At 39.5% G+C, this 15,646-nt stretch overlaps 1 protein-coding gene across 3 annotated transcripts in view; it reads left to right on the forward strand.

The window, feature by feature from the left end:
* Positions 1 to 15,646, forward strand: part of LOC106912437 (alpha-1,3-mannosyl-glycoprotein 4-beta-N-acetylglucosaminyltransferase A) — a 41,606-nt gene that overhangs the window by 25,404 nt on the left and 556 nt on the right. For 2 of the 3 annotated variants that reach the window (XM_088009306.1, XM_088009305.1), the window contains exons 7-14: positions 1,680 to 1,755; positions 4,775 to 4,889; positions 4,991 to 5,121; positions 6,181 to 6,288; positions 6,846 to 7,039; positions 10,222 to 10,300; positions 12,149 to 12,224; positions 13,288 to 13,400. In XM_088009306.1, the coding sequence (XP_087865432.1) occupies positions 1,680 to 1,755; positions 4,775 to 4,889; positions 4,991 to 5,121; positions 6,181 to 6,288; positions 6,846 to 7,039; positions 10,222 to 10,300; positions 12,149 to 12,224; positions 13,288 to 13,400 (892 nt within the window). The remainder of the gene's footprint in view (positions 1 to 1,679; positions 1,756 to 4,774; positions 4,890 to 4,990; positions 5,122 to 6,180; positions 6,289 to 6,845; positions 7,040 to 10,221; positions 10,301 to 12,148; positions 12,225 to 13,287; positions 13,401 to 15,646) is intronic. The other variant, XM_088009307.1, reaches the window with a different exon arrangement.

Genomic DNA, 15,646 nt, shown 5'->3' on the forward strand with positions numbered 1-15,646 from the left:
TTGCAATTTGACTCCACTGCACCCCCTAGGTTATTCCATCAGCTATACCTCCTCGCTACATCGGCCGATCTGCACCAGATTTTTGGTGAGTCGTCAGGGAGCGCTGCTGAACTCATGCATGCATACGGCCTGCATACGGCCTGGCGGGGACAGATGCGGGAACTATGTGAGCATCCGCGGTGGCTGACAGGCAGCGGTGCTGGAACCCCCGCAGTGGCCAATAGGCCGGAGCCGCACTGAGCTGCGAGGGCCATTCGAGGCTGCTTGCAGCTTTAATTATATTTCAATCTGGAGAAACTCACACGGAGAAAAAACATCAGTTAGAAAGATCTATTAGACTGCATTCTTTTTTGGCGCACGGGCCCTGCTGAAGATGTTCGTGCTGAACATCATCAAGCGATTTGATGATTGGCTCGGGCCGGAGCTCAGGGTAGTCTTCTCCCCCGGGTCCGGACACCGGTGGTGGAAAAGAGCCTAGGAAGGAGGGAACACGAAGATGCTCGTCCGAATGGAGGTGGAGATGGGAAGGAGGTGGGTCGAAGCGCGGCTGAAAGGCTGGAGAGCCCATCTTTGTTGGTGCTTTTGAAGGAACTCTTGTGAGGTGATTGGCTTGAGTGGCTGTGCTCGGGTGCTTGTTGATTGAAGCGTGGGCGTGGTAATGGAAGAGGCCGATGAGTTGATTGGAGTCTTCCCAGCTTGAATTTAGCTTAAAGCTTCCATTTTACAACCAGCAACTGAAAGCAGTCAGGATAATATTGCTTCTGTTGCACAAAGTAAGTCTGAGTGAAGAGATAATATTTGTTGCTAAAATCATTCATGTCAAAACATTCTACTCATCTGCCCAATTTAATCCAATTCTTCATTCTAAAACCTCCGAAGTATTTTTGATCTAGTTTTTAGTGAAATATCTTAGTGCACTTGAAATAAGATAAAACTCACTTGCAAGTAACTTTTCAGCAAGATGTGGGAGCTTGTTTTAAGTCAATAATTTCTTAATATTCATTTTCAAAAAAGGAATAGTTTCACTGGCAGGTTATTTCACTTAGAAGAAGACATTTTCCCATGTTGTAAGTGAAATAATCTGCCGGAGGAACACGTATTTGCTGACAAGTTACTTATTTAAAATATACAGATTCAAATCTTACCAAAAATACTTGGTAAGATATAGTGTTTTTGCAGGGTTGTGGTTGAGTGAACTTTGGATTTTTATTAGACACAGACAGCTTTCATACTGTAACAGTAATGTTTGCTGCTAAACAATACAGAGAAAATATTCACTCTCAATCATTTTCACTTTTTGACTTTCACTTTTTGACTTCCGAAGATTTTATTTTTTTAAAGTCGACATAAAATGCCATGTTAAAACCTGAGTCACATTTTTATGGCATCTTGTTAGCCTTTCATCCGTTCCTCCATAGCTCTGCTGTTGATCTGATCAGAAGGACATTTTTTTCTGCTTTTTCTTTTGTCATTTCATTCAGCTGAGCACAGTTAGACTGATGAGGAGGTTCGCTGTCTGCTTACATCACTTCCTGCTCTGCTGCATACCTGTGCCTGCCACAGCTTGCCTGATCATGAACATTCCTGTGTGATAAGATTGTTAGAATGATGTGTGTTCCTCCTGTTGTTTATCTCACAGATACACAGGACACGGTCATTTATTTTGTTTTGCTTTGCAGATGGCGAACTAAGCAGAATTTGGACTACAGCTTCCTCATGCTGTACGCGCAGGACAAAGGAACGTACTATGTTCAGGTGATTTTAGACTTCTACCATGAAGCAACTTGAGATTTCATGTATGAGACATTTTGAATATCATGACTGGAGTTATGTCACCTGTGAGTGGTGTCAGAAAAGCTGTGGACTCACCAGCTGCGTTTCTATTACAAATGTGCACAAAACTTTGTCATTAATCCGTAAATGTTGGAAAAAACGCAATTTTGCAATTGCTGTGTTTACATTAAATAGGAAATAAAGTTTAAATTACAGATGAATATGTTTGTTCATATATGTTTTCATATGATATGTTTTCTAAATGCCACACTTTACAGTTTGTTCAAAATTTGTACAAAAAATGTAGATTTGCCTCATACAGTCATATTCAATGAATTTGAATGAGTTCAGATGAGGCCTGATTGTCAAATTTAAAGTATTTCTTGAAAATAACAACCTTGAAGTAGGTTTCTAATTAAGCCCACATTTCTGTATTAAATATGTTTTTTTATTGGTCTGACTTAATAGTCTGTTATAATCAGCCATATCCACCTCCTCACAATTCTCACAGACTGACTACTGGCCAGCTCTCCATCTAACAGGTCCGGAAAACCTCTAATTCCTTAGTATTACTCCAGCTGAGTATGTGGAGGACAATCTGTTTAAGCTGGTGTCGAGAGAGATGCATCTAGACTCTGACTACCTCCGATCCAGAAGCTATGACCTTTTTCAGTTAATGAAACAGTCAACTGAGTAGCCCTACAGCTGCTTAGTTCCAGAAACTGCTCCTGTTAACGGTAGCTCTCTCTCTATCAATAACGTGCACTTGTTGTGGTCTAGATAAATTTTAGAGACTCAGCATGAGTCACAAGGTCATTATTTTATAAACACCAAAGAAATGTCCGAAGCTCCCTAATTACTAGAATCATGACCATTGGTTTTACCTTAATCAGAAGAAAGAACTCATGAAATGACTCAATTAATTTAACTGTCCACAACTCTAATTAAATATTTTAATACATTTTTATTAGCAGGCTTTAGCAGGGGAAAATTTACAAACAGCTTCTACAATCAACAAAATAAGAATTTAATATAAGAAATTAAAATCACACCTAACTTTCCTATCTCCAATCCCTATACTGTGTCATTAGTAGGCCTGTCACGATAAGATATTTTGCTGAGCAATTAATTATCTAAAAAATTATTGTGATAAGCAATAATATTGTTTCAAGACCTTTTGACACTGATTTAATGGAAATGACCAATAATGCATGCGATTTACTGCCATATATAGATACACTTTATTTTCTAAAGAACACATAACACTGGAACTAATAAACTAAATAAACAAAACAACCAAAAACAAAAATAAAATGGATTCTCAGTCTCCATTAACAAGAAATGTACTTGAATAAAAACTAAACAACATAAAGCCAAAATGGAAATAAATACTGCATTCAACCAAAAGAGTGCAGATTATGAAGTCTGTATACTATATTGCCCTTCAGTAATCACTAGATTTAAATAGAGAAGATGGGCACATCCGACTACCTAATGCAATAGTTCACACTACACGATTTTTTTGCCCCTATTTTATGACAATCTTAGATCGTTGGTCGATTTAAGATTGTCGCTGGTGATTTCGTAACCAATCATCCTGCAGTGTGTGGTGTGTTACGGTAGATCGTTGTGGCCGCTCCGATCTAAATCATGGATTTTCTCCGACTGGGAGCTTATCGCAGCCTGTTGAATGTGACAGGTAGCCAATAAGAAAGCGCGGATTCCCCTCCACGCTTTCTGAGGGGAAATTACGGAGGGGAATCCCAAACAGCTGACACGGCGCCATTATTTTGTGCCCATGTGGCTGGACACCACACGGCACGACGAACCCGATTGAACCGTTATGCCTAGTATTTCTGTCGGCTAATGTGTGGTCTCAGGTTTTGAAAATGGGCCGACAGTCGGCCGACAACTCGTGTAGTGTGCGCTAGACATTACACTAAGGAAATGAGGAAGGGAGGGTCCGTGGAGAGCACCGGAGTTGAACCTTTTTTCATTCAGTGTCAGCAACAGAAAGAGTAAAGGCAGGAAGAGACTATAAAGCCGATAATTCAAATGAGGTCGATAGGTTTAATTTATCGTTTATCGTGACAGGCCTAGTCATTAGATTAAATGAGTGAGGCTTTGGGATGCAGTTCCACTCATACCCAGATGTCGAAATGATATTGGCAGCAGAAAGCTTTAGAATCCTTGGTCAGAGTTCTGTATTGGTGCAGTAAAATTCTTTTCAGAATAGAAACAAAGTTGTACTGGTGGTTGATTCTAAATTTCATGTTTCTATTAACTTTAAGTGTAAATCATCATGATTAATAGAAATAAAGGCTTCCATCTGCGCGTAATCTCTGTAATTTCACTTGGTGTTAAAGTTCCTGAAATAATTGGACTTTTTTATAATATTCTAATTAATACAGGTCTATAGATTTAATATTCAACTATGTTTATTCCTTAGATTGTTAGAAAGAAACAATGTTTCAGTTAAAGTACATCACACAAAGCAGAGATTTGAAACATTTGACAAAAGCATGGAAAAAAAAACCAGGAAAAAAACGTTAATAGTTTCTGGCTTATGCCGATCAATATTTGAAATTAGGGTGTGTGTTGATGTCACAACCTGGCTCTGGGGTTATGACAAAAGAAATGACGCAAAATAATGCTTTGCAAATATTTACTCTGGGAAAAAATGGCCAAAGCAAACCAGAAGGCAAACAAATGTGACCCTGAGTGACTAACATTAAGCAGCTCAAACAATTAATTACCTGACAGGTCCATCACACTGACCTCTGACTCCAGACCGATGAATTGTGATCTTGTTGAAGAGGTGACAGTCAAGATTTTCTTAAAGCTACAGGACTTTTAGAATTCCAAATGTGGCGTGATGTTTCTCTGAGCATTTCTTCAACTCATCAGTTAATGCTACACTGTGTTCTATTCCAGCACTAATTTCATTTCTCTACAAAATGTTCTGGAAGTAAGTCTCTAACTATTCTTGTGTGTTTTCTAGTTGGAAGACGACGTTTTTGCAAAGAACGGTTACTATAGCGACATGAAGGCATTTGCCACACAGGCGTCTTCTAACGAATGGCTCTACCTGGAATTCTCCCAGCTTGGGTTTATAGGTGTGTTTGTCTTTCCACACAGCATCGCAGAGAGATACTTACTCAGATGCTTGGTTCTAGCATATTCTGTTTTTTTTTTTTTGTGGCGGGGGGGTTTCCAGGTAAGATGTTTAAGACCAGAGACCTCCCGATGATAGCCGAGTTCTTCTTCATGTTCCACAAAGACAAGCCTATCGACTGGTTGCTGGATCACATTCTGTGGGTGAAGGTTTGCAACCCAGAGAAAGATAATGTAAGTCTGCTGACCCCAACCAGATCCCAACAGCTTTAATACTTTAGTCATACTCTGTTTATTTTCACTTTGTTAAAACATTAATGTCCCGTCAGTCTGCTGAGAATTATTTCATTTATTACATGATTATTAGAGAGGTACCAATCTGATCTTAATATCTATTAATATCTTTTCCTGATGTGGAAAAATATTCCACATCATTGACAACGTGTCCAATCCACAAGGGCAGATCTATTCAGTATAATTCTATGCTTTGTGCTCCAAGTGATGTCATGCTCTATTATTTATTTTACGTTATATCTATAATTCCTAATTTCACTTTCTGAACCATTTGGTTTGTTGTAGTTTATTTTTGCATGTTTGACCAAACCTATTGTTTAGTCAGTTTCAGTTTCTTTATTATTTACATTAATATTAGCTGTTTATGCTCCTACATGCACTGACTGAACAAGTTAAAGTTGTTTCTACATGTTTGACCATGCTTGTGAAGCTGTTGATGTATTTTACTATGCTGTCCTGATGTAGAGTGCACATTTCTGGCCAATCGCCTGCTTATAAAAGGCCTGACCTGTCAATTGCCCCCCCCCACCCCTTTTTTTTTATTAATTAATTCTTTTTTTGGTCTGAGAAATTGCTAAAAATTGCTAAATATAGCAACAAAGTCACTAAGTTGGCAACAGTGGGCGGACTACTGTTAATGGAGCATGTGACCTGGTGGGCGGGTCTGTCAGAAGGAAACACTGGCTGATTTTCAGACCTTTGTGGAGGTAGAGAAGATTGATGAGTAAGATCAATATCTCCCAATCGATCTCCCAAAAAAAAGAATTCGGGGACGGTTTATGGGTACACCCCTGATACGGATTAGGGATCCCTATTAGGGATCCAGCCCTGATGGGGATCTAGCCGTGGATCTCTCCAGATGTCTTCATTTAGCTTTTTGGAGGCTTTTAATTTTATCTTCAGCTTCTGCATGCAGCATATCAGCATAATAATGACTATCTTGGGTGTTCCAACACGTGATCTCTTTTCTCACTAATCATCAGTGGGTTTCATTTGCAGAAACACTGTGATCTACAGAAGGAAATGCTGAGGAGGAGATATAAGCCCTCACTCTTCCAGCATGTTGGTCTTCATTCCTCTTTGCCTGGAAAACTGCAGCGTCTGAAGGTGAGTGCACCTCTGACCTCTGTCACGATGAGTGCCGTCTGTGTGGAGCTAACATCAGAGTGCCACAAAAGCAGCAGACAGCTTCATTGATTACATGTAAATGACTGCATGGAGAGAAAGAATCAATCCAATCATACTTATTTTTTCTCTTGATCAGAAAACCATTTTCTGGATGAAAAATTTAAATCCTGACAGAGAACTGATGCAACTCCAAAATACTTTATTTTTCCCAAAGGGAATTTAAATGCTGTAGTAACTCCTATAATCCTACAATCTGTGGATGGTGATGCTGTGCTTAGGAAAAATCTGTGGTAGCAGTCTGTCTTTGTTTCACACAATTTCAAAAACAAGAAAATAATAATAATAAAAACAAATAGCTAAACATTTTCCGCAAGATATTTTATAGGGCAGAACTGAAGGTGTTCGAAAAGGGAGCAGGAAGAAGCAATCATCCATCTCCCCTGCTAGAGTTCACACTGTTCATAGCAGTGGAAATGCTGCTCTCCTCATCTGATACCACGTTTATCTTATTCCCTCCTGCTTCTCCTCCGCTGCAGGATAAGGACTTTGGGAAACAGGGTTTGTTTCAGGTTCACAGTAACCCAACTGCTGCGGTGAACACCAGCATGAAGCACTACCAGCAGCACAGCCTGGAGCGGCTTTACAAAGGAGGTGACTTCATGTGGGCTTTGACGCCGGTCCAGGGCGACTACATCCTCTTCAGCTTCCCTCAGCCCATCCACATAGCTGGGTCAGTCGTGTTTTAGCTTTTTGATCAGCCTGATGGGAAGATGATTAATAGCCTGTTGATATACTACAGCTGGGGAAGTGTGAGCAGATGATACTTTCTGCACTTTGAGCCAGTCTTGGAAGCAGAATTTAAAGCTTCTGAACTGACTGAACACACAGTCAGTTTAGTGAGTTCTCAGTAAACTGTGTTTACTGAACAGATGATTTAAGATTCAACTGAAACAGTTTAATCTTAAATCAACTGTTTTAGAGTGTGTTTGCTTCTTATACTTTATCCTTTATGTGTATCATAACTGAGCATATCAAAAGGATAAGGAAGGATTTTTTTTATCTCCAACAAACTGACCTAAATCAAAAAAAACATTTGCCAGTTAAGATACATCATACATATAAATTCATACCATCAGTGTAATTTGTACGGTTTAAACGTAAAATGACACATTGCATTTCTTTGGTATTTAGGGTGTCTGCACATCCTTAAAAAGTCTTCATGTATCTAAAAGTAATGCCTTAAAATGTCTTAAATTGGTAAAAAAAAAAAAAAAAAAATCTGTATTTTGGCCTTAGATACGTTAAATTTTGTCATGACAAGATTATTTAATCTTGTAATTTTTTTTCTGTTTTCTTGTTTTCGCAGAAATTTTCTGTCAGGCAAAACTTTGAATCATGTTCAGATGCCGCCAATGATTTCTGTGACCTAAGGCAATTGAGGCTACTGCTAGCCAAGCTCTAACATACCCTTGCTAGTTTGCTAGCTTTTTTTTTTAAGTATCTATCAAGGGTGTAAATAGTTTTTGCCACTGGCTCACGAGGTGCATTCCGTGGAGAAAAAAAATAAAGTTTGGCGCTATGAGGGTTAACGAATGCAGAGGGTCATATGCAGCGGTAGGAACACAAAGCTGCTGCCAAAGGCCACAAGCAAGACTAAAACTACTTGCATGTTTCTGATTCATTCATGAATCTGATGCACAGTGACATCCGTCATTAGATGACAAAGTTGCTTCTCTTGGACCACTAATTTCTGCTTCAAAAAACAATCTGATGAAACGCTGGAAGAGACCAGGGAAGCTGCCAGGACTCGTGGGCCCCCTGACAAAAAATTTGTTTGGGCCCCCCTGCACAGCTGCTCTTACAATTTTTTGAGTCTATTTGACTCATAAAAAGTATCACAATTTTGAAAGGCTTGCATCTGTCTTGCTTTCTTTGGTTCAATACTGATAATTAGCACAATATTTACTGCTCATGAATTTAGCGTTCAACAGTCCACATCCAGTATGCAAGTAGGTTGCTTAAATTTTTTTCTATTAGTTTTAGATACTGAAATGTCTCCCCATGAGCAACAGTCAAAAGCAGTGTGCAACTACACATAAAGCAATCCAGACTTCTCAAAAATGCTATGTAGTTGCATTTTATTCAAGTTACAGTACATAACTTTAGTAAAAAATATGTTTTCTCCATATTTGTTAAAGCTGTCATGATGTCGTAGCAGTTTATGAGACAGATGATCTGTGAAAACAATCAATCTCCTCCATCTCCTTCCTGAATTACTATTACTGGTTAAAGTAATGTACCGTTCTGAGCAAAACAACCAATCAGAACTAGTAGGACGCTCTTAGCACTGTGAATTAGCCTCATTCACTCTAAATTCACTAAATGTGCTAATGGTGGAGAAACAACTTATCATTACAAGAAACAGTTTATATGCCGTAATTGGTAGCTATGCTAACTAAACTGAGCATTCACAGTTTGAATCTGCACAGCTCTGTGCTATGCTAACTGCAGCTCGGCACAAATCGAGGGGGAGGAATGATGAGCAGCAGCACATGAGATTGTGATTGAAAGCACTAAAACTCTCCTGCCTCTGACTGGTTGTTTCTAGCACTGGGAAAAGGCAGAGGAAATAGATTTTTCACAGATTACCTCTCATACTATACTGTCACAACATAATGACAGTTTTAAAAAATATGTGAAAAAAATATTGATAAAAAAGTGACAGCTTTAATTTCACTCAGAAGAGAACGGGTCAGGAGGGACGTAGGTTACTGCTGCTGTTGACTGACTCATCTGTTGTTAAGTAGTAAAAGGTACAAGGGACAAGTTAAATATATTAATATGTTGGTAACTTTTTTCCTTAATTCATTAAATGCTAGTGAAATGGAGGCAAACAGTAGTCTGTAGCTAAGCTAACTATGCTAAATGGTTGATAATGTCACACAGTCTACCCACCTCTCTTGGAGAAAAACTGGGTTATAAATTAACACTCTTGCCTTTCTCTCTCTCCCTCTCTCTATTTTTTCTGAAAACCTGATTATATAACTTTTCTTAGCATCATAGTAACTGCCACAATCATTTGTGTCTTCCACTGTCTACAGCTGAACAGCGTCGCGGTGAAGCGCTCCAAGCAGGCACGAATCATTTAACGCAGATAGGCGGTTGTTCAGGGCAAATATGGATGTGTGTTTTTTGATCTGGGAGTGGGAACATTATATTTTTTACTGCTAAAAACAATCTTTGAAAATACAATATAATTAATTTTGTAATTGACAGGGCTCTGATTTTTTTTTGTTTTGTTTTTCAATTTCTATTAACAAAAAATAAATAATTAAATTGTGGAGGACCCCCTGTTGGTCAGGGCCCATAGAATTGTCATCACTTTTCCCCCCTATATCGCACCCCTGGAAGAGACTGTTGTTGTGCTAAAAGGAGTTAGCTTATCAGCATAGCTATTCAAGCCTAGAATGTTATCTGAATGCTAAACATGTAGCAGCAGCACAAACACTAACGTCATCATCTACAGCCAACGTGTCTAAAGACATTCCATAAATGACCAGCAGTTCCTGAAACTCTGGAACCATAGAATAACTTTGCACCAATCTGATGGTGGAATAATCTAAATAACAGAATTAAAACAACAAATATCTTAGTTGGTGAGCTGAGTTGTCTGATTACTCAATAATCAGATTGATAGCACCTTTTTGGTGCTAATCAATTTAGCACCAAAAAGGGTTCTTGAATGAAAATGTTGCTCATTTTGTCGATATAGTTTTTGATAAAATGTGATTAATCGCAATTTATTAATTACAGACCCGGCAATAAACTCAATTAAGCATTATGGTAATCTTGTCCACCACTATTACTGAGTTATCAGTCAATAAAAATGACTAATAACAGGTTTGCCTGTAGGTATGTGTTTCGTAGTGGAAACAGCCAGGCAGTGGGGGATAAATTCCACAACACCACAGTGGAAGTGCTCTCCAGCAATGTGAGTAACCCGTGTGTCTGTGTGTCTGTGTGTATGCGTGCGCGTGTGTGTGTGCGTGTGTGCTCCATGTGAATGTTAGTTCTCTAGTTGCTCCACCTGCTGACGGCACCCAGAGTCTTGGTTTTCATTGCAGGTGTTGATGCCTTAGGAAAGAGTGGCAATGTAACAGGAAACACCCACCAGAACAAGCTATCTGTTATCACTGCACCACCCACCGCACTGTGTGTGTGTGTTCAGCCACACTTGAGGCACACTAAAAGGGAAAAGTGTTTATGTGACAGCTGACCTTTGAGTAAAGTTAGACAGACACTGGATCCATGAGTGGAAGATAAGAGGGAAACCACAATACAGGAGATAAGTCTAGTCCCCAGGCTTCAGGTTGCACTGCGGCCAAAGGGAACTGCTGCACGGCAGGAACAGCTGGCAAGGAAAACTATGTTCTTTAAATTTATAACATCAGAATATTGAAATGATTCTAGAAATTGGGTATTTTTAAAAAAGTAACAAAACTTAAGTCAAAGGTAATTTGGCCAAATCAACAACAACAAAAAATGAAAGTAAACCGATTTAGTGAAGCTTCTTCTGATTGAAGTTGCTGAAAACATTGAAAATTATGAGAATCTGCCTCAGAACAAAAAAAAGACCTGGAAGTGATGATGAAGAAGACGGAGGCGTTATCAGCCTGTTGGAGGATTCAGTCTGTCTGCATGGGGCGAGAAATTCCAACGTTCACAATCACTGCTGTGTGAAACAGACAAGTTAAGGTTGAATGAAACTCAGTGAACAAAATACAGGGAAATAGGACAACCAAAAGATAAAACCCTTATTTTGGAAAGCTCACAGAAACCAATTTTACTTTATGAAGTGTACAAGTCACGGTCATCCACTTCAAACAGCGCCGCATCAGGTTGGAACAGCAAGATAAAGACATATATGAAGGCTTTATCAAGAAAATACTGATTCGTTGCTTCTCTTGAAATGTTCAGGCTCATTTTAAGATATCCAGTTGAACCAATCCTATTGCTCAATCATATTTAATTAAGTTGTTCTATACAGCACTTAGTCAACCCAGGCCTCAGGTAAAATGACTTTAGTTGGATGAACGATGAGATCTTACAATATCTAGCAAAAACAAAATGTCCTTAATCATTTACAGGACATCAGTGGAGAGGGGATGCTTTCTTAGGTTTGATCTGTAAACTGAAAAGCTGTCCAGGAGTAATACTAGTTACCATGTTGATTACAGGTACACCAATTGCAGTTTTCGGGCCAATCGCAGATCTTTACAACGTCTGTCCTGCCTGATTGTAATTTTGATCAAAACCAATGTTTTGGCTGAATAGAAATTTTCTATGTTAGCAAGTATTTAAGATCAGTTTCACATGCACGTTTCGGCCAGTCTCCCACAATTAACCAAATTTTGGTTGATTTCATTGGCACGCATCCAGCTTTCTGAACCTGAAGTTATTTTGCTAGTCAACCAGTTCCAGGACTGGCTGTTAGTCCATAAGATGATTCATTGATTAATCAAACAGATTCTAAAAAGTGAACACAGATTTGCTACATAAAATGTTCAGGGTGGTTCTCCCATGGGCACCAAACTGGCTATGACCGCCACTATTCAGCCAGAGCAGACACCAGCTGTTGAGCTCTGGCCTCCACTTCATTCATATTCCTGGGTTTGCATGTTACACCCTTCTTTTCAAACCCTAGCAATAAACAATCATGTTAAGACTTCACCACTCATTAGGTAAAACATGGTGTCCCTCTCTGTACTGGGGTAAAACATGGTTACTAGGCATCTCTCTGTTCTCCAGCCTCTGACTCCTCTGTGTTTGTGTCTCGTAGACAACGGCTGCAGAGAAGCTCCTGGCTGGCTCACCATCTAAATACAAGCAGTCTGACAGCAGCTTCATTGTTATTGGTGAGTAAATGATGAATCCATCACATGGTGGCCTTAATGTGTCAGGTGGGTCTTACTCTGCACCACTGCAAGCAAAGGTGTGGAAGAAAAGCAGAATTAGTCTTAATAAGCTGGTTTGTCTCCTGGTGTTCGGCACGGACAGCATCCAGCCTGCAGACTAAACTAAAAGGAGCCGTTACTTCTGAGCATGGCGTTTACTGAACACACACTCCCTCCAGTCATATTCTGCAGTGTGCAGCAGACCATAAACAGCCTGGCTTTATAGAACAGGTGCCATCACGTTTGCATGGCCCCTTATAAAACACAGACCTGAACCTCTAATGAACCTCATCCACAGGAGAGTTATCAGTTATCAAGCCTCATAACTGATTACTCAGCATGCGATAGGCCACCTGCCATGGAGGTTCTTCTGTGAGCAGAAGAAAGTCTGTGGGAATGCATGTTGTTAAGGCAGAGCAGTTTGTAAACAGTGATATTGGATGGAGTCGGACCTTTCTGATGTCAGGCCTGCTCCACGGATACCGTTTCCTTTTCCAGAAGAATAAGCTGACAGGAAGTGGAAATTTGAGGATAAAAGCAACATTTACACCAAATACGTTCCAGACCAGCGTTGTTCTAGAGGTGCTGTCGATCAGGAGTAATTAATCATCTCCAAAAAGAAGCAAAGGGTCAGTATCGGCATGGTAACGATGTCTGTGTAAATGGCTGCAGGCTATACAAAGAGCAGTGATATTAATATTGTGTGAAAACGAAAAGCTAAACCCTGCTACAGTCTAGGGCTGAAACGATTAGTTATGATTAATCAATTATTAAAGTAATTGTCAACTAATTTATTAATTAACTGGAGTAAACGAACTCAAAAATCCTATTAACCTTTTGCTGTCTAATTAATAATTGGTTAATGCAAAAATTAACCAGTTAATCTGCAAATGATCAAGCGTATACTAAAGGAAGGCTACTGTTGCATTTCTACGCAAGAAAATGTTTTTCTTATTTAAAAAGGAGCTGAATTATTTGTACTGTGATTGTGACAGCAGCGGGTAACCAGCTGTGTTTGTTGCAGATGAATTTTACAACGGAGTGGCTGAAGGAGAAATCGATGAAGTTCTGCAGCCCATTTCAGCTCTGCGCCTGGTGGTTCACTCCAACTCAGATGTCTGGGCTCTGCTGAGCGAGGTCAGAACCTGAAACGCCGAGTTAGTGTTCATCAACAAACCTCTAAGAGAATGTGCACAGATTTTCCCTTCATTTCCGCCTTTGGTCTTTCTTGGCATAGAGATGTTTTTGCCCACATTGACAGGATGACATCACGGACTGCTGACTGAGGCGTAGAGATACAAACCTTTCAATGTCTAGTGATTCAATTCTGATTTTTAGGGTCACGATTCGATTCAGAAATGATTTTTAACTCACAAACCAATTTTTCTATTCAAACAGTCTGGAGTTTGTGTTTAAATTATGCGAGTGACAAGAGCAAAAGACAAGTTTAAGAACAATTTAATCCACCACTATCATGTTACAAGTATACAAACCGCCAATGCTATAATATACAAAACACAGTAAAAAAAAAAGACCTAATGTTCTAGAGGTTTGTTCAGTTTGTTCAGCCGTGGCATCAACATCAACATCGCATTTCAGGGTCCTGTTCACACCGGCCGGGTGTTTAATCCCACATGGTTACACATCTCACTAACTGTGTGTATGTACATAAACACAGAGAGAATTTATGGAGATTTTCTTCTGATAATTTTTTTTTTATATGATAGTCTTTATACTTCAACAGGATGTTTATGAGGCGAGGATGGTGAGTTTAAATCAGGGAGGTACCTGGCTCATACTTCCAGAAGTTGAAAGTCAGAATTTAAATGAGCCTGTGTAACATTCCCTGAGCCCGTATTCAACTCAGTCGGGACGATATTAATAATGGTGGCATTGAATTGAACACAAAATAACCTGTTAGAATCATCTTCCTTTAAAAGTTTCTGTTGCTGGATCAGTTCTGTGACTACAGTTCTGCTTTCTTCTGTTTCTGGTCTTTGTTCATCAGTTTCAGGTTGAGTTGTTTGAATGCTTATATGAATATTCCCTCTGTTTTTAGATGTTGTGCAGCTAGAAGTATTTTTTATTTTTATTTTTACTTTTGGACAGTTGTTATGATGTATAACCATGGGAACAACGTATGGTTTTTAGAAAAATGTAGGAGGTAACTACCATCTTAAAAACTCAAATAATACCTGAGTGACAAATCCCAGAGGAGTTGAACAGGCTTCAGGCTTCAAAGCAGGAAGTTGATAATGAGCAGGGATCTTATCCCTGCTCATCAATCTCTGTCAAACCGTATCTCTAACCATACGGTTTGACAGAGATTTAAAGAGGAGCGGCAAAAGCAAATGAGGTGGATTAGCAAATCTGCTAATGGCTGATGATTGTCATCCAGGACATGTTTCTACTGTCTGCCTGGAGACTGAGCTGTTAGCATGTCATGACAGTCATGAGACTGTCATACAGCTGCGGTTTTCAGTCAGAAGTTACTTGAATGATATGAGTTACAACAGCGTTTATGTATCCTTTGGGATTTTTGATACTTAACTGAAAGTGATTGAGGAAGCCCTATAAACTTTGGTATAGATCTACACATAAATGATCTACCCAGATAGATCTGCATTCACCTGATTACACAACCGAAACACAAATGTGTCAGACGTGCTGTCAGTATTTTCAGGAAGTCCACAGAGAAGGTACCCAGTTTAATGGTTACTGGAACTTCCTCTGATGTTTTGTGATGATATAATCCCCCCTCCCTTCTTCTCTACCTCGCCTCCTGAGTTAACCTAGCTAATTATTCTCTGTCTCAATAGATACCGGACACACTGAAAGTCTGGTCTCTTAATAAATAAACGCAAAATGTTTCTGGTCAGTCTGATCTTTCACCAGATCCATGATGTCTAGACAAAGACTGTTTGTGTCACAGGGACACAACCAGACAAATTCTGTAATGTATCAAACCAGCAGCTTTGAGATAACCCGTCAGAGGTGAACCATGTCCATGGTTGGATTGAGAGCTTTGGAGCGTGTCCAGATTCATTGCTATGGTTTAATTTGTCTGCATGTGGAGGGAAGCTGTGGGGGGAAGAAGATGTTCTTAGTCATGGTTACCACCAGAGAGGCAGATAAGAAACATTTTTTAGCTGCTGTTGGGTTTTTATTGTCTTGCGTTTGCTATGCAGGGTATCGTTTCTTGGGATAATGCACAGATGGGCAAGTAGAAACACATCTACCATGTCTGAGTTCAGAAACATGTAGGAAGCAGACGGTAGTGTGTCTGATAAAGATAGCTCTCAACTTCTCGTCTGCCCGTCATGTTTTCAGCTCAGACCTGTTTGGTCTGCAGGTTCTAGATGCTCCAAATAAGGAAATGTTAC

This window comes from Poecilia mexicana, unplaced genomic scaffold, assembly GCF_051168715.1.
Source record: "Poecilia mexicana isolate PSO_F unplaced genomic scaffold, ASM5116871v1 scaffold_10, whole genome shotgun sequence".
Taxonomy (NCBI): Eukaryota; Metazoa; Chordata; class Actinopteri; order Cyprinodontiformes; family Poeciliidae; genus Poecilia; species Poecilia mexicana.